The 27,423-nt window shown below is 48.7% G+C and overlaps 1 protein-coding gene across 1 annotated transcript in view; it reads right to left on the reverse strand.

The window, feature by feature from the left end:
* LOC139411526 (genetic suppressor element 1-like) overlaps positions 1–27,423 on the reverse strand; it is a 452,683-nt gene that overhangs the window by 293,105 nt on the left and 132,155 nt on the right. Inside the window, exon 2 of the mRNA XM_071157992.1 lies at positions 1,690–1,852. Within this exon, the coding sequence (XP_071014093.1) occupies positions 1,690–1,852 (163 nt within the window). The remainder of the gene's footprint in view (positions 1–1,689; positions 1,853–27,423) is intronic.

Consider the following 27,423-nt stretch of genomic DNA (forward strand, 5'->3'; position numbering starts at 1 on the left):
GGTAGAGAGAGAGGAGGAGAAAGGTAGAGAGAGAAGGAGAAAGGTAGAGAGAGGAGGGGAAAGGTAGAGAGAGGAGGAGAAAGGTATAGAGAGGAGGAGAAAGGTAGAGAGAGGAGGAGAAAGGTAGAGAGAGGAGGAGAACGGTAGAGAGAGGAGAAAGGTAGAGAGAGGAGGAAAAAGGTAGAGAAAGGAGGAGAAAGGTAGAGAGGGGAGGAGAAAGGTAGAGAGAGGAGGAGAAAGGTAGAGAGAGGAGGAGAAAGGTAGAGAGGGGAGGAGAAAGGTAGAGAGAGGAGGAGAAAGGTATAGAGAGGAGGAGAACGGTAGAGAGAGGAGGATAAAGGTAGAGAGAGGAGGAGAAAGGTAGAGAGAGGAGGAGAAAGGTAGAGAGAGGAGGAGAAAGGCAGAGAGAGGAGGAGAAAGGTATAGAGAGGAGGAGAAAGGTAGAGAGAGGAGGAGAAAGGTAGAGAGAGGAGGAGAAATGTATAGAGAGGAGGAGAAAGGTAGAGAGAGGAGGAGAAAGGTAGAGAGAGGAGGAGAAAGGTAGAGAGAGGAGGAGAAAGGTATAGAGAGGAGGAGAAAGGTATAGAGAGGAGGAGAAAGGTAGAGAGAGGAGGAGAAAGGTATAGAGAGGAGGAGAAAGGTAGAGAGAGGAGGAGAAAGGTTTAGAGAGGAGGAAAAAGGTAGAGAGAGGAGGAGAAAGGTAGAGAGAGGAGGAGAAAGGTATAGAGAGGAGGAGAAAGGTAGAGAGAGGAGGAGAAAGGTAGAGAGAGGAGGGGAAAGGTATAGAGAGGAGGAGAAAGGTAGAGAGAGGAGGAGAAAGGTAGAGAGAGAGGAGGAGAAAGGTAGAGAGAGAAGGAGAAAGGTAGAGAGAGGAGGGGAAAGGTAGAGAGAGGAGGCGAAAGGTATAGAGAGGAGGAGAAAGGTAGAGAGAGGAGGAGAAAGGTAGAGAGAGGAGGAGAACGGTAGAGAGAGGAGGAGAAAGGTAGAGAGAGGAGGAAAAAGGTAGAGAAAGGAGGAGAAAGGTAGAGAGGGGAGGAGAAAGGTAGAGAGAGGAGGAGAAAGGTAGAGAGAGGAGGAGAAAGGTAGAGAGGGGAGGAGAAAGGTAGAGAGAGGAGGATAAAGGTAGAGAGAGGAGGAGAAAGGTATAGAGAGGAGGAGAAAGGTAGAGAGAGGAGGAGAAAGGTAGAGAGAGGAGGGGAAAGGTATAGAGAGGAGGAGAAAGGTAGAGAGAGGAGGAGAAAGGTAGAGAGAGAGGAGGAGAAAGGTAGAGAGAGGAGGAGAAAGGTAGAGAGAGGAGGAGAAAGGTAGAGAGAGGAGGAGAAAGGTATAGAGAGGAGGAGAAAGGTATAGAGAGGAGGAGAAAGGTAGAGAGAGGAGGAGAAAGGTATAGAGAGGAGGAGAAAGGTAGAGAGAGGAGGAGAAAGGTATAGAGAGGAGGAAAAAGGTAGAGAGAGGAGGAGAAAGGTAGAGAGAGGAGGAGAAAGGTAGAGAGAGGAGGAGAAAGGTAGGTCGGGGTAGAATAAATAACGTAAGAGAGCAAATAAAAGACAATGGAAGAATTTGTGCAGCACAAAAAAACCTAGGAGTCAGAGATAATTCATTCTAACCCACACACAATAGAATGTTTTGGTGGGGACAGAGGGCAGGAGCAGGGCTTGGAGGTCAGGGGTCAGAAGTCAAGGTACTTACTGGAAGGTGGGCGGTCTCCTCTCTCTGGCTCCAGGGTGGGGGGTAGAGAAGGGGTGTGGCCAACCCCAGGTTCTGTTGACTGTGATTCGCTCACTGCTGATGTATGTAAGGCAGAATCCGCCTCCTTGCTAACTCTGGCCACGCCCTCAATCACACTGGATGTCTGGAAGAGACAAAGATGATGACGTCAATCATCCATTTTAATAGAAAACATGCAAATGAATCACTTTCATCACTTCTGGCATCAACATAATGTACCTGGCCTGTCTGAATACAGCTCATATCTAAATATACAAGAGGAAGAGGTTTCCACAGCACATGGCATATCTACGTCACAGTCACCAAACATTACAGACCGTTTTAACTAAGTTTGTCCCACTTTCAGACAGCTCAGCAACTCAAAGCCATCGACTTCAAAGCCATCCTGCTACAGTGTTTGGGTAGTGCCATTAACTACTCAAGTGCCTTGTCTCCCTCTGTGTGTGTGTGTGTGTGTGTGTGTGTGTGTGTGTGTGTGTGTGTGTGTGTGTGTGTGTGTGTGTGTGTGTGTGTGTGTGTGTCTATAATATAGTGCCATTAACAACTAAGGTGCCTTGTCTTCCGGGGGACCGTTTTTAGCAGCTGTCACAGCTTTGATATAAACGGCTATAAAAAGCCAACTAGGGGCTATCCAGCAGTGGGTATTAAAGACACATCCCTGACTGAAGTGACAGAGCCTTGACAGAGACAAAGACAGAAGGAGAGAGAGAGGGAGAAAGAGACAGCTCAGGTCTCTTGAGATGTGCATCACACTGCTCCTCTCTTCTTCCGAGACGGAGCGAGGGACGAGCATTCAAGCAAGAGCGGAAGGGCTGACCATGAAAAGAAGAGGGAAGAACAGAGGGAAGCTGTCAGAGGAGGAGGAGAAGAGGAAGAGAAGAGGAAAGGTGGGTATAGGACTTAAAAGAGGCCATTGACAAGTGGAAGAGACAGGCGGGGACGGCGACGCACATCTCCAGACAAAAACACAGCGCTGGTCACAGGGCCTTATGAAATAAACATAGCTCTCAGCTGGAGACAGAGAGACAGGGAGAAAGACAGAGAGACAGGGAGACAGACACAGAGATAGACAGGGAGAGGGAGCAGAGAGACAGACAGAGAGATAGACACAGAGATGGAGCAGAGAGACATGGAGACAGACAGAGAGACAGGGAGAAAGACAGAGAGACAGACAGAGAGATAGACAGGGCGATGGAGCAGAGAGACAGGGAGATAGACAGGGAGATGGAGCAGAGACACAGGGAGACAGACAGAGAGACAGCGAGACAGACAGAGGTAGACAGGGAGATGGAGCAGAGAGACAGGGAGACAGACAGAGAGATAGACGAAGAGATGGAGCAGAGAGACAGGGAGACAGACAGAGAGACAGCGAGAGAGAGACAGACATCAAGTTTGCAGACGAGACTACAGTGGTAGGCTTGATTACCAACAATGACGAGATGGCCTACAGGAGGAGGTGAGGGCCCTCGGAGTGTGGTGTCAGGAAAACAACCTCACACTCAACGTCAACGAAACAAAGGAGATGATCGTGGACTTCAGGAAACAGCAGAGGGAGCAGCCCCCTATCCACATCGACGGGACAGTAGTGGAGAGGGTAGTAAGTTTTAAGTACCTCGGCGTACACAACACAGACAAACTGAAATGGTCCACCCACACAGACAGCGTGGTGAAGAAGGCGCTGTATCACAGCCTGGTACGGCAACTGCTCCGTAAGGCTCTCTCCAGAGGGTAGTGAGGTCTGCACAACGCATCACCGGGGGCAAACTACCTGCCCTCCAGGACACCTACACCACCCGAGCCACTGCCTGTACACCCCGCTATCATCCAGAAGGCAAGGTCAGTACAGGTGCATCAAAGCTGGGACCGAGAGACAGACAGACAGACAGACAGACAGACAGACAGACAGACAGACAGAGAGAGAGACAGACAGAGAGACAGACAGAGAGACAGACAGAGAGACAGACAGAGAGACAGACAGACAGAGAGACAGACAGACAGAGAGACAGACAGACAGACAGACAGAGAGGGAGGGAGGGAGGGAGGGAGGGAGGGAGGGAGGGAGGGAGGGAGGGAGGGAGGGAGGGAGGGAGGGAGGGAGGGAGGGAGCAGAGACAGAGAGACAGAGAGACAGAGAGATAGGGAGATAGAGCAGAAAGACAGACAGAGAGATGGAGCAGAGAGACAGACAGAGCGACAGACAGAGAGAGAGAGAGACAGAGATAGGGAGACAGATAGTGAGATGGAGCAGAAAGACAGGGAGACAGACAGAGAGACAGACAGACAGAGAGAGACAGAGCGACAGGGAGACAGAGAGCCAGACAGACTGGCAGAGAGAGAGACAGGGGACAGACAGGGAGATGGAGCAGAGAGACAGAAAGACAGACAGAGAGAGAGATAAAGAGACAGGGAGACAGACAGGGAGATGGAGCAGAAAGACAGACAGAGATAGAGACAGACAGAGAGACAGAGAGTGAGACAGAAAGACAGGGAAACAGACAGACAGACAGAGAGACAGACAGAGAGTGAGACAGAGAAACAGGGAAACAGACAGGGAGATGGAGAAGAGAGACAGGTAGCCAGGCAGGGAGATGGAGCAGGGAGCCAGACAGGGAGATGGAGCAGGGAGACAGACAGGGAGATGGAGAAGAGAGACAAGGAGCCAGACAGGGAGATGAGGCAGGGAGCCAGACAGGGAGATGGAGCAGGGAAACAGACAGGGAGATGGAGCAGGGAGACAGACAGGGAGATGGAGAAGAGAGACAGGGAGCCAGACAGGGAGTTGGAGCAGGGAGACATGGAGACATGGAGACAGACAGGGAGATGGAGCAGGGAGACAGGGATACAGACAGAGAGATGGAGCAGAAAGACAGAGAGAGAGACAGACAGCGCGACAGACAGAGAGACAGACAGAGAGACAGAGAGACAGAAAGACAGGGAAACAGACAGCAGACAGGGAGCCAGACAGGGAGTTGGAGCAGGGAGACATGGAGACATGGAGACAGACAGGGAGATGGAGCAGGGAGACAGACAGGGAGATGGAGAAGGGAGACAGACAGGAAGATTGAGCAGGGAGACAGACAGGGAGATGGAGAAGAGAGACAGGGAGCCAGACAGGGAGATGGAGCAGAAAGACAGACAGGGAGATGGAGCAGGGAGACAGACAGGGAGATGGAGAAGAGAGACAGGGAGCCAGACAGGGAGATGGAGCAGGGAGACAGACAGGGAGATGGAGAAGGGAGACAGACAGGAAGATGGAGCAGGGAGACAGACAGGGAGATGGAGAAGAGAGACAGGGAGCCAGACAGGGAGTTGGAGAAGGGAATCAGACAGGGAGTTGGAGCAGGGAGCCAGACAGGGAGATGGAGCAGCGAGACAGAGAGGGAGATAGAGCAGGGAGCCAGACGGGGAGACAGACAGGGAGACCGACAGGGAGATGGAGCAGCGAGACAGACAGGGAGATGGAGCATGGAAACAGACAGGGAGATGGAGCAGGGAGTCAGACAGGGAGATAGACAGGGAGATGGAGCAGGGAGACAGACAGGGAGATGGAGCATGGAAACAGACATGGAGATGGAGCAGGGAGACAGACAGGGAGACAGACAGGGAGATGGAGCAGGGAGACAGACAGGGAGACAGACAGGGAGATGGAGCAGGGAGCCAGACGAGGAGACAGACAGGGAGATATAGAAAGCAGGGAGACAGACAGGGAGTCAGACAGGAAGATGGAGCAGGGAGATCAATTACACTACTGGGACTGACGGGAAGCAGGGAGATCAATTACATTACTGGGACTGACAGGAAGCAGGGAGATCAATTACACTACTGGGACTGATGGGAAGCAGGGAGATCAATTACACTACTGGGACTGACGGGAAGCATGGAGATCAAATACAGGGAGATCAATTACACTACTGGGACTGACAGGAAGCAGGGAGATCAGTTACACTACTGGGACTGACAGGAAGCAGGGAGATCGATTACATTACTGGGACAGATGGGAAGCTGGGAGATCAATTACACTACTGGGACTGATGGGAAGCAGGGAGATCAATTACATTACTGGGACTGACGGGAAGCAGGGAGATCAATTACACTACTGGGACTGACGGGAAGCAGGGAGATCAATTACATTCCTGGGACTGACGGGAAGCAGGGAGATCAATTGTCATTACTGGGACTGACGGGAAGCAGGGAGATCAATTACATTACTGGGACTGACGGGAAGCAGGGAGATCAATTACACTACTGGGACTGACGGGAAGCAGGGAGATCAATTACATTACTGGGACTGACAGGAAGCAGGGAGATCAATTACATTACTGGGACTGACGGGAAGCAGGGAGATCAATTACACTACTGGGACTGACAGCAAGCAGGGAGATCAATTACACTACAGGGACTGACGGGAAGCAGGGAGATCAATTACACTACTGGGACTGATGGAAAGCAGGGAGATCAATTACACTACTGGGACTGATGGGAAGCAGGGAGATCAATTACATTACTTGGACTGACAGGAAGCAGGGAGATCAATTACACTACTGGGACTGACGGGAAGCAGGGAGATCAAATACAGGGAGATCAATTACACTACTGGGACTGACAGGAAGCAGGGAGATCAGTTACACTACTGGGACTGACAGGAAGCAGGGAGATCGATTACATTACTGGGACAGATGGGAAGCTGGGAGATCAACTACACTACTGGTACTGACAAGAAACAGGGAGATCAATTACACTACTGGGACTGATGTGAAAAAGGGAGATCAATTACACTACTGGGACTGACAGGAAGCAGGGAGAACAGTTACACTACTGGGACTGATGGGAAGCAGGGAGATCAAATACATTACTGGGACTGACGGGACGCAGGGAGATCAATTACACTACTGGGACTGATGGGAAGCAGGGAGATCAATTACATTACTGGGACTGACAGGAAGCAGGGATATCAATTACATTACTGGGACTGACGGGAAGCAGAGATATCAATTACACTACTGGGACTGACAGGAAGCTGGGAGATCAATTATACTACTGGGACTGACGGGAAGCAGGGAGATCAATTACACTACTTGGACTGACAGGAAGCAGGGAGATCAATTATACTACTGGGACTGACAGGAAGCCGGGAGATCAATTACACTACTGGGACTGACGGGAAGCAGGGAGATCAATTACACTACTGGGACTGATGGAAAGCAGGGAGATAAATTACACTACTGGGACTGGTGGGAAGAAGGGAGATCAATTACACTACTGGGACTGACGGGAAGCAGGGAGATCAATTACACTACTGGGACTGATGGGAAGCAGGGAGATCAATTACACTACTGGGACTGACGGGAAGCAGGGAGATCAATTACACTACTGGGACTGAAAGGAAGCAGGGAGATCAGTTACACTACTGGGACTGATGGAAAGCAGGGAGATCAGTTACACTACTGGGACTAATGGGAAGCAGGGAGATCAATTATATTACTGGGACTGGCGGGAAGCAGGGAGATCAATTACATTACTAGGACTGACAGGAAGCAGGGAGATCAATTACACTACTGGGAGTGATGGGAAGCAGGGAGATCAATTACACTACAGAGACTGACGGGAAGCAGGGAGATCAAATACAGGGAGATCAATTACACTACTGGGACTGACAGGAAGCAGGGAGATCAGCTACATTACTGGGACTGACAGGAAGCAGGGAGATCAATTACATTACTGGGACTGGCGGGAAGCAGGGAGATCAATTACACTACTGGGACTGACGGGAAGCAGGGAGATCAATTACACTACTGGGACTGATGGGAAGCAGGGATATCAATTACATTACTGGGACTGACAGGAAGCAGGGAGATCAATTACATTACTGGGACTGACGGGAAGCAGAGATATCAATTACACTACTGGGACTGACAGGAAGCAGGGAGATCAATTACACTACTGGGACTGACGGGAAGCAGGGAGATCAATTACACTACTGGGACTGACAGGAAGCAGGGAGATCAATTATACTACTGGGACTGACAGGAAGCCGGGAGATCAATTACACTACTGGGACTGACGGGAAGCAGGGAGATCAATTACACTACTGGGACCGATGGAAAGCAGGGAGATCAATTACACTACTGGGACTGGTGGGAAGAAGGGAGATCAATTACACTACTGGGACTGACGGGAAGCAGGGAGATCAATTACACTACTGGGACTGATGGGAAGCAGGGAGATCAATTACACTACTGGGACTGACGGGAAGCAGGGAGATAAATTACACTACTGGGACTGACAGGAAGCAGGGAGATCAGTTACACTACTGGGACTGATGGAAAGCAGGGAGATCAATTACACTACTGGGACTGACGGGAAGCAGGGAGATCAATTATATTACTGGAACTGACGGGAAGCAGGGAGATCAATTACACTACTGGGACTGATGGGAAGCAGGGAGATCAATTACATTACTGGGACTGACAGGAAGCAGGGAGATCAATTACATTACTGGGACTGACGGGAAGCAGGGAGATCAATTACATTACTGGGACTGACAGGAAGCAGGGAGATCAATTACACTACTGGGACTGACGGGAAGCAGGGAGATCAATTACATTACTGGGACTGACGGGAAGCAGGGAGATCAATTACATTACTGGGACTGACAGGAAGCAGGGAGATCAATTACACTACTGGGACTGACGGGAAGCAGGGAGATCAAATACAGGGAGATCAATTACACTACTGGGACTGACAGGAAGCAGGGAGATCAGCTACACTACTGGGACTGACAGGAAGCAGGGAAATATATTATATTACTGGGACTGACGGGAAGCAGGGAGATCAATTACACTACTGGGACAGATGGGAAGCTGGGAGATCAGTTACACTGCTGGGACTGATGGGAAGCAGGGAGATCAATTACATTACTGGGACTGACAGGAAGCAGGGAGATCAATTACATTACTGGGACTGATGGGAAGCAGGGAGATCAATTACATTACTGGGACTGACAGGAAGCAGGGAGATCAATTACACTACTGGGACTGATGGGAAGCAGGGAGATCAATTACACTACTGGGACTGACGGGAAGCAGGGAGATCAAATACAGGGAGATCAATTAGACTACTGGGACTGACAGGAAGCAGGGAGATCAGCTACACTACTGGGACTGACAGGAAGCAGGGAAATATATTACATTACTGGGACTGACGGGAAGCAGAGATATCAATTACACTACTGGGACTGACAGGAAGCAGGGAGATCAATTACACTACTGGGACTGACAGGAAGCAGGGAGACCAATTATACTACTGGGATTGACAGGAAGCAGGGAGATCAATTACACTACTGGGACTGACGGGAAGCAGGGAGATCAATTACACTACTGGGACTGATGGAAAGCAGGGAGATCAATTACACTACTGGGACTGGTGGGAAGAAGGGAGATCAATTACACTACTGGGACTGACGGGAAGCAGGGAGATCAATTACACTACTGGGACTGATGGGAAGCAGGGAGATCAATTACACTACTGGGACTGACGGGAAGCAGTGAGATCAATTACACTACTGGGACTGACAGGAAGCAGGGATATCAATTACATTACTGGGACTGACGGGAAGCAGAGATATCAATTACATTACTGGGACTGACAGGAAGCAGGGAGATCAATTACATTACTGGGACTGACGGGAACCAGGGAGATCAATTACACTACTGGGACTGACGGGAAGCAGGGAGATCAATTACACTACTGTGACTGATTGAATGCAGGGAGATCAATTACACTACTGGGACTGATGGGAAGCAGGGAGATCAATTACATTACTGGGACTGACAGGAAGCAGGTAGATCAATTACACTACTGGGACTGACGGGAAGCAGGGAGATCAAATACAGGGAGATCAATTACACTACTGGGACTGACAGGAAGCAGGGAGATCAGTTACACTACTGGGACTGACAGGAAGCAGGGAGATCGATTACATTACTGGGACAGATGGGAAGCTGGGAGATCAACTACACTACAGGGATTGACAGGAAACAGGGAGATCAATTACACTACTGGGACTGATGTGAAGCAGGGAGATCAATTACACTACTGGGACTGATGTGAAGCAGGGAGATCAGTTACACTACTGGGACTGAAAGGAAGCAGGGAGATCAGTTACACTACTGGGACTGATGGGAAGCAGGGAGATCAAATACATTACTGGGACTGACGGGAAGCAGGGAGATCAATTACACTACTGGGACTGATGGGAAGCAGGGAGATCAATTACATTACTGGGACTGACAGGAAGCAGGGATATCAAGTACATTACTGGGACTGACGGAAGCAGAGATATCAATTACACTACTGGGACTGACAGGAAGCAGGGAGATCAATTACACTACTGGGACTGACAGGAAGCAGGGAGATCAGTTACACTACTGGGACTGATGGAAAGCAGGGAGATCAATTACACTACTGGGATTGACGGGAAGCAGGGAGATCAATTACATTACTGGGACTGACGGGAAGCAGGGAGATCAATTACATTACTGGGACTGACGGGAAGCAGGGAGATCAATTACACTACTGGGACTAATGGGAAGCAGGGAGATCAATTACACTACAGAGACTGACGGGAAGCAGGGAGATCAAATACAGGGAGATCAATTACACTACTGGGACTGACAGGAAGCAGGGAGATCAGCTACATTACTGGGACTGACAGGAAGCAGGGAGATCCATTACATTACTGGGACTGACGGGAAGCAGGGAGATCAATTACACTACTGGGACTGACGGGAAGCAGGGAGATCAATTACACTACTGGGACTGATGGGAAGCAGGGATATCAATTACATTACTGGGACTGACAGGAAGCAGGGAGATCAATTACATTACTGGGACTGACGGGAAGCAGAGATATCAATTACACTACTGGGACTGACAGGAAGCAGGGAGATCAATTACACTACTGGGACTGACGGGAAGCAGGGAGATCAATTACACTACTGGGACTGACAGGAAGCAGGGAGATCAATTATACTACTGGGACTGACAGGAAGCCGGGAGATCAATTACACTACTGGGACTGACGGGAAGCAGGGAGATCAATTACACTACTGGGACCGATGGAAAGCAGGGAGATCAATTACACTACTGGGACTGGTGGGAAGAAGGGAGATCAATTACACTACTGGGACTGACGGGAAGCAGGGAGATCAATTACACTACTGGGACTGATGGGAAGCAGGGAGATCAATTACACTACTGGGACTGACGGGAAGCAGGGAGATTAATTACACTACTGGGACTGACAGGAAGCAGGGAGATCAGTTACACTACTGGGACTGATGGAAAGCAGGGAGATCAATTACACTACTGGGACTGACGGGAAGCAGGGAGATCAATTACATTACTGGGACTGATGGGAAGCAGGGAGATCAGTTACACTGCTAGGACTGATGGGAAGCAGGGAGATCAATTATATTACTGGGACTGACGGGAAGCAGGGAGATCAATTACACTACTGGGACTGATGGGAAGCAGGGAGATCAATTACATTACTGGGACTGACAGGAAGCAGGGAGATCAATTACATTACTGGGACTGACGGGAAGCAGGGAGATCAATTACATTACTGGGACTGACAGGAAGCAGGGAGATCAATTACACTACTGGGACTGATGGGAAGCAGGGAGATCAATTACACTACTGGGACTGACGGGAAGCAGGGAGATCAAATACAGGGAGATCAATTACACTACTGGGACTGACAGGAAGCAGGGAGATCAGCTACACTACTGGGACTGACAGGAAGCAGGGAAATATATTACATTACTGGGACTGACGGGAAGCAGGGAGATCAATTACACTACTGGGACAGATGGGAAGCTGGGAGATCAGTTACACTGCTGGGACTGATGGGAAGCAGGGAGATCAATTACATTACTGGGACTGACAGGAAGCAGGGAGATCAATTACATTACTGGGACTGATGGGAAGCAGGGAGATCAATTACATTACTGGGACTGACAGGAAGCAGGGAGATCAATTACACTACTGGGACTGATGGGAAGCAGGGAGATCAATTACACTACTGGGACTGACGGGAAGCAGGGAGATCAAATACAGGGAGATCAATTACACTACTGGGACTGACAGGAAGCAGGGAGATCAGCTACACTACTGGGACTGACAGGAAGCAGGGAAATATATTACATTACTGGGGCTGACGGGAAGCAGAGATATCAATTACACTACTGGGACTGACAGGAAGCAGGGAGATCAATTACACTACTGGGACTGACAGGAAGCAGGGAGATCAATTATACTACTGGGATTGACAGGAAGCAGGGAGATCAATTACACTACTGGGACTGACGGGAAGCAGGGAGATCAATTACACTACTGGGACTGATGGAAAGCAGGGAGATCAATTACACTACTGGGACTGGTGGGAAGAAGGGAGATCAATTACACTACTGGGACTGACGGGAAGCAGGGAGATCAATTACACTACTGGGACTGATGGGAAGCAGGGAGATCAATTACACTACTGGGACTGACGGGAAGCAGTGAGATCAATTACACTACTGGGACTGACAGGAAGCAGGGATATCAATTACATTACTGGGACTGACGGGAAGCAGAGATATCAATTACATTACTGGGACTGACAGGAAGCAGGGAGATCAATTACATTACTGGGACTGACGGGAACCAGGGAGATCAATTACACTACTGGGACTGACGGGAAGCAGGGAGATCAATTACACTACTGTGACTGATTGAAAGCAGGGAGATCAATTACACTACTGGGACTGATGGGAAGAAGGGAGATCAATTACATTACTGGGACTGACAGGAAGCAGGGAGATCAATTACACTACTGGGACTGACGGGAAGCAGGGAGATCAAATACAGGGAGATCAATTACACTACTGGGACTGACAGGAAGCAGGGAGATCAGTTACACTACTGGGACTGACAGGAAGCAGGGAGATCGATTACATTACTGGGACAGATGGGAAGCTGGGAGATCAACTACACTACAGGGACTGACAGGAAACAGGGAGATCAATTACACTACTGGGACTGATGTGAAGCAGGGAGATCAATTACACTACTGGGACTGATGTGAAGCAGGGAGATCAGTTACACTACTGGGACTGACAGGAAGCAGGGAGATCAGTTACACTACTGGGACTGATGGGAAGCAGGGAGATCAAATACATTACTGGGACTGACGGGAAGCAGGGAGATCAATTACACTACTGGGACTGGTGGGAAGAAGGGAGATCAATTACACTACTGGGACTGACGGGAAGCAGGGAGATCAATTACACTACTGGGACTGACAGGAAGCAGGGAGATCAGTTACACTACTGGGACTGATGGAAAGCAGGGAGATCAATTACACTACTGGGATTGACGGGAAGCAGGGAGATCAATTACATTACTGGGACTGACGGGAAGCAGGGAGATCAATTACACTACTGGGACAGATGGGAAGCAGGGAGATCAGTTACACTACTGGGACTAATGGGAAGCAGGGAGATCAATTATATTACTGGGACTGGCGGGAAGCAGGGAGATCAATTACATTACTAGGACTGACAGGAAGCAGGGAGATCAATTTACACTACTGGGAGTGATGGGAAGCAGGGAGATCAATTACACTACAGAGACTGACGGGAAGCAGGGAGATCAAATACAGGGAGATCAATTACACTACTGGGACTGACAGGAAGCAGGGAGATCAGCTACATTACTGGGACTGACAGGAAGCAGGGAGATCAATTACATTACTGGGACTGGCGGGAAGCAGGGAGATCAATTACACTACTGGGACTGACGGGAAGCAGGGAGATCAATTACACTACTGGGACTGATGGGAAGCAGGGATATCAATTACATTACTGGGACTGACAGGAAGCAGGGAGATCAATTACATTACTGGGACTGACGGGAAGCAGAGATATCAATTACACTACTGGGACTGACAGGAAGCAGGGAGATCAATTACACTACTGGGACTGACGGGAAGCAGGGAGATCAATTACACTACTGGGACTGACAGGAAGCAGGGAGATCAATTATACTACTGGGACTGACAGGAAGCCGGGAGATCAATTACACTACTGGGACTGACGGGAAGCAGGGAGATCAATTACACTACTGGGACCGATGGAAAGCAGGGAGATCAATTACACTACTGGGACTGGTGGGAAGAAGGGAGATCAATTACACTACTGGGACTGACGGGAAGCAGGGAGATCAATTACACTACTGGGACTGATGGGAAGCAGGGAGATCAATTACACTACTGGGACTGACGGGAAGCAGGGAGATTAATTACACTACTGGGACTGACAGGAAGCAGGGAGATCAGTTACACTACTGGGACTGATGGAAAGCAGGGAGATCAATTACACTACTGGGACTGACGGGAAGCAGGGAGATCAATTACATTACTGGGACTGATGGGAAGCAGGGAGATCAGTTACACTGCTAGGACTGATGGGAAGCAGGGAGATCAATTATATTACTGGAACTGACGGGAAGCAGGGAGATCAATTACACTACTGGGACTGATGGGAAGCAGGGAGATCAATTACATTACTGGGACTGACAGGAAGCAGGGAGATCAATTACATTACTGGGACTGACGGGAAGCAGGGAGATCAATTACATTACTGGGACTGACAGGAAGCAGGGAGATCAATTACACTACTGGGACTGACGGGAAGCAGGGAGATCAAATACAGGGAGATCAATTACACTACTGGGACTGACAGGAAGCAGGGAGATCAGCTACACTACTGGGACTGACAGGAAGCAGGGAAATATATTATATTACTGGGACTGACGGGAAGCAGGGAGATCAATTACACTACTGGGACAGATGGGAAGCTGGGAGATCAGTTACACTGCTGGGACTGATGGGAAGCAGGGAGATCAATTACATTACTGGGACTGACAGGAAGCAGGGAGATCAATTACATTACTGGGACTGATGGGAAGCAGGGAGATCAATTACATTACTGGGACTGACAGGAAGCAGGGAGATCAATTACACTACTGGGACTGATGGGAAGCAGGGAGATCAATTACACTACTGGGACTGACGGGAAGCAGGGAGATCAAATACAGGGAGATCAATTAGACTACTGGGACTGACAGGAAGCAGGGAGATCAGCTACACTACTGGGACTGACAGGAAGCAGGGAAATATATTACATTACTGGGACTGACGGGAAGCAGAGATATCAATTACACTACTGGGACTGACAGGAAGCAGGGAGATCAATTACACTACTGGGACTGACAGGAAGCAGGGAGATCAATTATACTACTGGGATTGACAGGAAGCAGGGAGATCAATTACACTACTGGGACTGACGGGAAGCAGGGAGATCAATTACACTACTGAGACTGATGGAAAGCAGGGAGATCAATTACACTACTGGGACTGGTGGGAAGAAGGGAGATCAATTACACTACTGGGACTGACGGGAAGCAGGGAGATCAATTACACTACTGGGACTGATGGGAAGCAGGGAGATCAATTACACTACTGGGACTGACGGGAAGCAGTGAGATCAATTACACTACTGGGACTGACAGGAAGCAGGGATATCAATTACATTACTGGGACTGACGGGAAGCAGAGATATCAATTACATTACTGGGACTGACAGGAAGCAGGGAGATCAATTACATTACTGGGACTGACGGGAACCAGGGAGATCAATTACACTACTGGGACTGACGGGAAGCAGGGAGATCAATTACACTACTGTGACTGATTGAAAGCAGGGAGATCAATTACACTACTGGGACTGATGGGAAGCAGGGAGATCAATTACATTACTGGGACTGACAGGAAGCAGGTAGATCAATTACACTACTGGGACTGACGGGAAGCAGGGAGATCAAATACAGGGAGATCAATTACACTACTGGGACTGACAGGAAGCAGGGAGATCAGTTACACTACTGGGACTGACAGGAAGCAGGGAGATCGATTACATTACTGGGACAGATGGGAAGCTGGGAGATCAACTACACTACAGGGATTGACAGGAAACAGGGAGATCAATTACACTACTGGGACTGATGTGAAGCAGGGAGATCAATTACACTACTGGGACTGATGTGAAGCAGGGAGATCAGTTACACTACTGGGACTGAAAGGAAGCAGGGAGATCAGTTACACTACTGGGACTGATGGGAAGCAGGGAGATCAAATACATTACTGGGACTGACGGGAAGCAGGGAGATCAATTACACTACTGGGACTGATGGGAAGCAGGGAGATCAATTACATTACTGGGACTGACAGGAAGCAGGGATATCAATTACATTACTGGGACCGACGGAAGCAGAGATATCAATTACACTACTGGGACTGACAGGAAGCAGGGAGATCAATTACACTACTGGGACTGACAGGAAGCAGGGAGATCAGTTACACTACTGGGACTGATGGAAAGCAGGGAGATCAATTACACTACTGGGATTGACGGGAAGCAGGGAGATCAATTACATTACTGGGACTGACGGGAAGCAGGGAGATCAATTACATTACTGGGACTGACGGGAAGCAGGGAGATCAATTACACTACTGGGACTAATGGGAAGCAGGGAGATCAATTATATTACTGGGACTGGCGGGAAGCAGGGAGATCAATTACATTACTGGGACTGACAGGAAGCAGGGAGATCAATTACACTACTGGGAGTGATGGGAAGCAGGGAGATCAATTACACTACAGAGACTGACGGGAAGCAGGGAGATCAAATACAGGGAGATCAATTACACTACTGGGACTGACAGGAAGCAGGGAGATCAGCTACATTACTGGGACTGACAGGAAGCAGGGAGATCCATTACATTACTGGGACTGACGGGAAGCAGGGAGATCAATTACACTACTGGGACTGACGGGAAGCAGGGAGATCAATTACACTACTGGGACTGATGGGAAGCAGGGATATCAATTACATTACTGGGACTGACAGGAAGCAGGGAGATCAATTACATTACTGGGACTGACGGGAAGCAGAGATATCAATTACACTACTGGGACTGACAGGAAGCAGGGAGATCAATTACACTACTGGGACTGACGGGAAGCAGGGAGATCAATTACACTACTGGGACTGACAGGAAGCAGGGAGATCAATTATACTACTGGGACTGACAGGAAGCCGGGAGATCAATTACACTACTGGGACTGACGGGAAGCAGGGAGATCAATTACACTACTGGGACCGATGGAAAGCAGGGAGATCAATTACACTACTGGGACTGGTGGGAAGAAGGGAGATCAATTACACTACTGGGACTGACGGGAAGCAGGGAGATCAATTACACTACTGGGACTGATGGGAAGCAGGGAGATCAATTACATTACTGGGACTGACAGGAAGCAGGGAGATCAATTACATTACTGGGACTGACGGGAAGCAGGGAGATCAATTACATTACTGGGACTGACAGGAAGCAGGGAGATCAATTACACTACTGGGACTGATGGGAAGCAGGGAGATCAATTACACTACTGGGACTGACGGGAAGCAGGGAGATCAAATACAGGGAGATCAATTACACTACTGGGACTGACAGGAAGCAGGGAGATCAGCTACACTACTGGGACTGACAGGAAGCAGGGAAATATATTACATTACTGGGACTGACGGGAAGCAGGGAGATCAATTACACTACTGGGACAGATGGGAAGCTGGGAGATCAGTTACACTGCTGGGACTGATGGGAAGCAGGGAGATCAATTACATTACTGGGACTGACAGGAAGCAGGGAGATCAATTACATTACTGGGACTGATGGGAAGCAGGGAGATCAATTACATTACTGGGACTGACAGGAAGCAGGGAGATCAATTACACTACTGGGACTGATGGGAAGCAGGGAGATCAATTACACTACTGGGACTGACGGGAAGCAGGGAGATCAAATACAGGGAGATCAATTACACTACTGGGACTGACAGGAAGCAGGGAGATCAGCTACACTACTGGGACTGACAGGAAGCAGGGAAATATATTACATTACTGGGGCTGACGGGAAGCAGAGATATCAATTACACTACTGGGACTGACAGGAAGCAGGGAGATCAATTACACTACTGGGACTGACAGGAAGCAGGGAGATCAATTATACTACTGGGATTGACAGGAAGCAGGGAGATCAATTACACTACTGGGACTGACGGGAAGCAGGGAGATCAATTACACTACTGGGACTGATGGAAAGCAGGGAGATCAATTACACTACTGGGACTGGTGGGAAGAAGGGAGATCAATTACACTACTGGGACTGACGGGAAGCAGGGAGATCAATTACACTACTGGGACTGATGGGAAGCAGGGAGATCAATTACACTACTGGGACTGACGGGAAGCAGTGAGATCAATTACACTACTGGGACTGACAGGAAGCAGGGATATCAATTACATTACTGGGACTGACGGGAAGCAGAGATATCAATTACATTACTGGGACTGACAGGAAGCAGGGAGATCAATTACATTACTGGGACTGACGGGAACCAGGGAGATCAATTACACTACTGGGACTGACGGGAAGCAGGGAGATCAATTACACTACTGTGACTGATTGAAAGCAGGGAGATCAATTACACTACTGGGACTGATGGGAAGAAGGGAGATCAATTACATTACTGGGACTGACAGGAAGCAGGGAGATCAATTACACTACTGGGACTGACGGGAAGCAGGGAGATCAAATACAGGGAGATCAATTACACTACTGGGACTGACAGGAAGCAGGGAGATCAGTTACACTACTGGGACTGACAGGAAGCAGGGAGATCGATTACATTACTGGGACAGATGGGAAGCTGGGAGATCAACTACACTACAGGGACTGACAGGAAACAGGGAGATCAATTACACTACTGGGACTGATGTGAAGCAGGGAGATCAATTACACTACTGGGACTGATGTGAAGCAGGGAGATCAGTTACACTACTGGGACTGACAGGAAGCAGGGAGATCAGTTACACTACTGGGACTGATGGGAAGCAGGGAGATCAAATACATTACTGGGACTGACGGGAAGCAGGGAGATCAATTACACTACTGGGACTGATGGGAAGCAGGGAGATCAATTACATTACTGGGACTGACAGGAAGCAGTGATATCAATTACATTACTGGGACTGACGGAAGCAGAGATATCAATTACACTACTGGGACTGACAGGAAGCAGGGAGATCAATTACACTACTGGGACTGACGGGAAGCAGGGAGATCAATTACACTACTGGGACTGACAGGAAGCCGGGAGATCAATTACACTACTGGGACTGACGGGAAGCAGGGAGATCAAATACAGGGAGATCAATTACACTACTGGGACTGACAGGAAGCAGGGAGATCAGTTACACTACTGGGACTGACAGGAAGCAGGGAGATCGATTACATTACTGGGACAGATGGGAAGCTGGGAGATCAACTACACTACAGGGACTGACAGGAAACAGGGAGATCAATTACACTACTGGGACTGATGTGAAGCAGGGAGATCAATTACACTACTGGGACTGATGTGAAGCAGGGAGATCAGTTACACTACTGGGACTGACAGGAAGCAGGGAGATCAGTTACACTACTGGGACTGATGGGAAGCAGGGAGATCAAATACATTACTGGGACTGACGGGAAGCAGGGAGATCAATTACACTACTGGGACTGACAGGAAGCCGGGAGATCAATTATACTACTGGGACTGACAGGAAGCCGGGAGATCAATTACACTACTGGGACTGACGGGAAGCAGGGAGATCAATTACACTACTGGGACTGATGGAAAGCAGGGAGATCAATTACACTACTGGGACTGACGGGAAGCAGGGAGATCAATTACACTACTGGGACAGATGGGAAGCAGGGAGATCAGTTACACTACTGGGACTGATGGGAAGCAGGGAGATCAATTACATTACTGGGACTGACGGGAAGCAGGGAGATCAATTACACTACTGGGATTGATGGGAAGCAGGGAGATCAATTACATTACTGGGACTGACAGGAAGCAGGGAGATCAATTACATTACTGGGACTGACAGGAAGCAGGGAGATCAATTACACTACTGGGACTGATGGGAAGCAGGGAGATCATTACACTACTGGGACTGACGGGAAGCAGAGAGATCAAATACAGGGAGATCAATTACACTACTGGGACTGACAGGAAGCAGGGAGATAAGCTACACTACTGGGACTGACAGAAAGCAGGGAGATCAATTACACTACTGGGACTGAGGCGAAGCAGGGAGATCAATAACATTACTGGGACTGACAGGAAGCAGGGAGATCAATTACACTACTGGGACTGATGGGAAGCAGGGAGATCAATTACATTACTGGGACTGACAGGAAGCAGGGAGATCAATTACATTACTGGGACTGACGGGAAGCAGGGAGATCAATTACATTACTGGGACTGACAGGAAGCAGGGAGATCAATTACACTACTGGGACTGATGGGAAGCAGGGAGATCAAATACAGGGAGATCAATTACACTACTGGGACTGACAGGAAGCAGGGAGATCAGCTACACTACTGGGACTGACAGGAAGCAGGGAAATATATTACATTACTGGGACTGACGGGAAGCAGGGAGATCAATTACACTACTGGGACAGATGGGAAGCTGGGAGATCAGTTACACTGCTGGGACTGATGGGAAGCAGGGAGATAAATTACATTACTGGGACTGACAGGAAGCAGGGAGATCAATTACATTACTGGGACTGACGGGAAGCAGGGAGATCAATTACATTACTGGGACTGACAGGAAGCAGGGAGATCAATTACACTACTGGGACTGATGGGAAGCAGGGAGATCAATTACACTACTGGGACTGACGGGAAGCAGGGAGATCAAATACAGGGAGATCAATTACACTACTGAGACTGACAGGAAGCAGGGAGATCAGCTACACTACTGGGACTGACAGGAAGCAGGGAAATATATTACATTACTGGGACTGACGGGAAGCAGAGATATCAATTACACTACTGGGACTGACAGGAAGCAGGGAGATCAATTACACTACTGGGACTGACAGGAAGCAGGGAGATCAATTATACTACTGGGATTGACAGGAAGCAGGGAGATCAATTACACTACTGGGACTGACGGGAAGCAGGGAGATCAATTACACTACTGGGACTGATGGAAAGCAGGGAGATCAATTACACTACTGGGACTGGTGGGAAGAAGGGAGATCAATTACACTACTGGGACTGACGGGAAGCAGGGAGATCAATTACACTACTGGGACTGATGGGAAGCAGGGAGATCAATTACACTACTGGGACTGACAGGAAGCAGTGAGATCAATTACACTAAAGGGACTGACAGGAAGCAGGGATATCAATTACATTACTGGGACTGACGGGAAGCAGAGATATCAATTACACTACTGGGACTGACAGGAAGCAGGGAGATCAATTACACTACTGGGACTGACAGGAAGCAGGGAGATCAATTATACAACTGGGACTGACAGGAAGCAGGGAGATCAATTACATTACTGGGACTGACGGGAAGCAGGGAGATCAATTACACTACTGGGACTGATGGGAAGCAGGGAGATCAATTACACTACTGGGACTGACGGGAAGCAGGGAGATCAGTTACACTACTGGGACTGACAGGAAGCAGGGATATCAGTTACACTACTGGGACTGATGGGAAGCAGGGAGATCAATTACATTACTGGGACTGACAGGAAGCAGGGAGATCAATTACACTACTGGGACTGACAGGAAGCAGGGAGATCAATTACACTTCTGGGACTGACGGGAAGCAGGGAGATCAATTACACTACTGTGACTGAAAGCAGGGAGATCAATTACACTACTGGGACTGACAGGAAGCAGGGAGATCAATTACACTACTGGGACTGACGGGAAGCAGGGAGATCAATTACACTACTGTGACTGATTGAAAGCAGGGAGATCAATTACACTACTGGGACTGATGGGAAGCAGGGAGATCAATTACATTACTGGGACTGACAGGAAGCAGGCAGATCAATTACACTACTGGGACTGACGGGAAGCAGGGAGATCAAATACAGGGAGATCAATTACACTACTGGGACTGACAGGAAGCAGGGAGATCAGTTACACTACTGGGACTGACAGGAAGCAGGGAGATCGATTACATTACTGGGACAGATGGGAAGCTGGGAGATCAACTACACTACTGGGACTGACAGGAAACAGGGAGATCAATTACACTACTGGGACTGATGTGAAGCAGGGAGATCAATTACACTACTGGGACTGATGGGAAGCAGGGAAATATATTACATTACTGGGACTGACGGGAAGCAGAGATATCAATTACACTACTGGGACTGACAGGAAGCAGGGAGATCAATTACACTACTGGGACTGACAGGAAGCAGGGAGATCAATTATACTACTGGGATTGACAGGAAGCAGGGAGATCAATTACACTACTGGGACTGACGGGAAGCAGGGAGATCAATTACACTACTGGGACTGATGGAAAGCAGGGAGATCAATTACACTACTGGGACTGGTGGGAAGAAGGGAGATCAATTACACTACTGGGACTGACGGGAAGCAGGGAGATCAATTACACTACTGGGACTGATGGGAAGCAGGGAGATCAATTACACTACTGGGACTGACAGGAAGCAGAGAGATCAATTACACTACTGGGACTGACAGGAAGCAGGGATATCAATTACATTACTGGGACTGACGGGAAGCAGAGATATCAATTACACTACTGGGACTGACAGGAAGCAGGGAGATCAATTACACTACTGGGACTGACAGGAAGCAGGGAGATCAATTATACAACTGGGACTGACAGGAAGCAGGGAGATCAATTACACTACTGGGACTGATGGGAAGCAGGGAGATCAATTACACTACTGGGACTGACGGGAAGCAGGGAGATCAGTTACACTACTGGGACTGACAGGAAGCAGGGATATCAGTTACACTACTGGGACTGATGGGAAGCAGGGAGATCAATTACATTACTGGGACTGACAGGAAGCAGGGAGATCAATTACACTACTGGGACTGCCAGGAAGCAGGGAGATCAATTACACTTCTGGGACTGACGGGAAGCAGGGAGATCAATTACACTACTGTGACTGAAAGCAGGGAGATCAATTACACTACTGTGACTGACAGGAAGCAGGGAGATCAATTACACTACTGGGACTGACGGGAAGCAGGGAGATCAATTACACTACTGTGACTGATTGAAAGCAGGGAGATCAATTACACTACTGGGACTGATGGGAAGCAGGGAGATCAATTACATTACTGGGACTGACAGGAAGCAGGCAGATCAATTACACTACTGGGACTGACGGGAAGCAGGGAGATCAAATACAGGGAGATCAATTACACTACTGGGACTGACAGGAAGCAGGGAGATCAGTTACACTACTGGGACTGACAGGAAGCAGGGAGATCGATTACATTACTGGGACAGATGGGAAGCTGGGAGATCAACTACACTACTGGGACTGACAGGAAACAGGGAGATCAATTACACTACTGGGACTGATGTGAAGCAGGGAGATCAATTACACTACTGGGACTGACGGGAAGCAGGGAGATCAATTACATTACTGGGACTGACAGGAAGCAGGGATATCAATTACATTACTGGGACTGACGGAAGCAGAGATATCAATTACACTACTGGGACTGACAGGAAGCAGGGAGATCAATTACACTACTGGGACTGACGGGAAGCAGGGAGATCAATTACACTACTGGGACTGACAGGAAGCCGGGAGATCAATTATACTACTGGGACTGACAGGAAGCCGGGAGATCAATTACACTACTGGGACTGACGGGAAGCAGGGAGATCAATTACACTACTGGGACTGATGGAAAGCAGGGAGATCAATTACACTACTGGGACTGACGGGAAGCAGGGAGATCAATTACACTACTGGGACAGATGGGAAGCAGGGAGATCAGTTACACTACTGGGACTGATGGGAAGCAGGGAGATCAATTATATTACTGGGACTGACGGGAAGCAGGGAGATCAATTACACTACTGGGACTGATGGGAAGCAGGGAGATCAATTACATTACTGGGACTGACAGGAAGCAGGGAGATCAATTACATTACTGGGACTGACAGGAAGCAGGGAGATCAATTACACTACTGGGACTGATGTGAAGCAGGGAGATCATTACACTACTGGGACTGACGGGAAGCAGAGAGATCAAATACAGGGAGATCAATTACACTACTGGGACTGACAGGAAGCAGGGAGATAAGCTACACTACTGGGACTGACAGGAAGCAGGGAGATCAATTACACTACTGGGACTGACGCGAAGCAGGGAGATCAATAACATTACTGGGACTGACAGGAAGCAGGGAGATCAATTACATAACTGGGACTGACGGAAAGCAGGGAGATCAATTACACTACTGGGACTAATGGGAAGCAGGGAGATCAATTACACTACTGGGACTGATGGGAAGCAGGGAGATCAATTACACTACTGGGACTGATGGGAAGCAGGGAGATCAGTTACACTACTGAGACTGACAGGAAGCAGGGAGATCAGTTACACTACTGGGACTGATGGGAAGCAGGGAGATCCATTACATTACTGGGACTGATGGGAAGCAGTGAGATCAATTACACTACTGGGACTGATGGGAAGAAGGGAGATCAATTAAATTACTGGGACTGACAGGAAGCAGGGAGATCAATTACATTACTGGGACTGGCAGGAAGCAGGGAGATCAATTACATTACTGGGACTGGCAGGAAGCAGGGAGATCAGTTACACTACTGGGACTGACGGGAAGCAGGGAGATCAATTACACTACTGGGACTGACAGGAACCAGGGAGATCAGTTACACTACTGGGACTGATGGGAAGCAGGGAGATCAGTTACACTACTGGGACTGACGGGAAGCAGGGAGATCAATTACACTCTTGGGACTGACAGGAAGCAGGGAGATCAGTTACACTACTGGGACTGCCACCATTCTATACCTGGTACGACTACTTTAAAATACTCACTTACACATCGTTATAAGTAAATGCCAGGTACTGTAAATAGCACATTAGAAAAGGTGTTACCTAACCAAAGTGTTTACAGTGACATACAACTGTGCTTCCCTGTTCTAAAAGGAGGGCATTGAGGCTGAGAGAGGTGCAGTATATTCTCCTGTTGTTATGTCTGCTAAGTGAGGCTTGTTTAGGAGTTAGAAGTCATTTACTCTAATTGGAGCAGGAGATGAAGCTAATTAGTGCCAAGGCCGGACACAGAGTAAGCCAGTCAGCCAATCACAGCAACAGGAGCGTGGCCTCATAGGATCACAAGACATTAGCAGCCGAGTGCTGATTCTAACACTGATATTATAAACACAGTCCACAGGGGCTTTGCATGACAGGAGAGGTGGAGGAGGGAGACAGTGTGTGTATGTGTGTGTGTATGTGTGTGTACGTGTATTTATAGGTCTGAGACACTGTCACCACCGCTTTAAGGAGCTGTTCAGACAGCTTAATGAATTGAGGGGCTGTGACAGACCCCCTCCCCTCGCACAACCTCACGGTCTCATTATCACTTCCTGTGGGTAACACACCCTGCCCTGACCCTCCACCTATGACCCTTTAGAGACAGACTCTTTCATCACAGACACACACGTCAATACCGCCGAGCGATATCTGAGATGTAACACCTTATAGATTCAATAAGACCTGCACAGAGGGAGAGGCTCAGACACAGCAGGAAGGGAGGGGTGTGTGTGTCTGCATGCTTGCGCGTGTGTTTGCCTGTCTACGTGATCATCTATAAACGCTGCCAGACAGGATAAACACTTGAACAAGTCAATATCTCAGTGAGTGGGGGTGCAGAGAGATCAATAGGGACAAATGATGACGCACATGACACGTACACACTATAAATTCTCTAGTGACTATCGGTTATGATAGGAAACATTTCCCTTCTTTAAATATAACTTTACCTGTAAAAAGTGGAATATCATCTATTGTACAGGTCACAATGGAGTAAGAGTGGTAATGACAGCATCATAGAGCCTTTATATACATGACATAAACACTATGTAACGGCTGTGAAATGGCTAGCTAGGTAGCGGTGGTGCGCGCAACTAGCAGTTCAATCGGTGACGTCACTTGCTCTGAGACCTTGAAGTAGTGGTTCCCCTTGCTCTGCAAAGGCTGCGGCTTTTGTGAAGCGATGGGTAACGATGCTTTGAGGGTGACTGTTGATGTGTGCACAGGGTCCCTGGTTCGAGCCCAGGTTGGGGCGAGGACAGGGACGGACTAAAGTTATACTGTTACAACTACGTAATGAATATGTTACAAGAGTGTAATGAAACCAACACATGAGGGAGACACAATGGGGCGTGTTACCACAATAGGGCGTGTTACCAGTGTGTTTGTGAACACTTACTCAGCTAGCTGAGGATAAACCCCTTCTGTGTCTCCATACTGAAGAAGACGAAGCTCTATTTGCCCACAGGTCATGAGCTCCATCACATCTCCTCAGACACCAGATCTATCTGGGGGATCTCTGAAGCTCGACTGACATTCTCTCTAATGATGCTGACATTTCCAAGGGCTTTGAGGAGCTCAGCCTTGAGTGGTGGAGAGTTGTTGTCTTTCCTATTCACAGCAAAACACTGGGGGAAATGCAGCTCCAACAATCTTGCCAGGACCTCTTTCCATGCCCTGTTTTAGAGCACTTGAAGTGAACCAACCCATCCTGTCTAACTCTAAGAGTGATAATAAAACATTTGTGTCCTTGGAGATTGTAGACTTCAGGGTTTTCTTTAGTGTCCTCACTGCCTTTGTGTTTTGTTTGTAGATAATACTGCTGGTGTTGTCGCTAGTTGTGTTTTTTTCTCTGGGAGTCGTGAAGTGTCTTGTCTCTCAGTTTAGGCAAAAAACTCAAAGAGAGAGAGGGAGATAGATCTGTTTCTCCTGCAGGCTGGCTGGTCGAGCGGACTGACAGAGGCTGACGTCTCACTCCCACTGAGACAGAGCTAGTACAAGAAACTACTCTCCGCTCCTCTCTCTATCTTCCGTCTCTTTCTCTCTCCAACATTCCTTCTCTGCATCCTCTCTCTCCATCGCACTCCCCATTATCTATCTCTCTCTCTCTCTCTCTCTCTCTCTCTCTCTCTCTCTCTCTCTCTCTCTCTCTCTCTCTCTCTCTCTCTCTCTCTCTCTCTCTCTCTCTCTCTCTCTCTCTCTCTCTCTCTCTCTCTCTCTCTCTCTCTCTCTCTCTCTCTCTCTCTCTCTCTCTCTCTCTCTCTGTCTCTGTCTTGTAAACTCTGCGGCACAGCAGTCAGGTTCTAGCCCGGGGCTCACATTAGACCCAAACACTCTCTAACACACAGACACACTCACGCACGGACACACACACACAAACAACCTTCTCCCTGCCTACACCTGCTATGCCGTAGAGATGCTCAGGGCCCAGTCACACTTCCTGGGTCAGCCTAGGGCAGAGAGGCAGGGGGCCAGACACAGACACATTGCCCACTAGAACTGATCTGAGGCCATATCTACTACCGATTTGAGACCATATCTAGAGCAGGCTGGTCATCAACACACACTACAACCAATCACACACTGGTAGAAA

Source organism: Oncorhynchus clarkii, chromosome 6 (genome assembly GCF_045791955.1).
Source record: "Oncorhynchus clarkii lewisi isolate Uvic-CL-2024 chromosome 6, UVic_Ocla_1.0, whole genome shotgun sequence".
Lineage (NCBI taxonomy): Eukaryota > Metazoa > Chordata > Actinopteri > Salmoniformes > Salmonidae > Oncorhynchus > Oncorhynchus clarkii.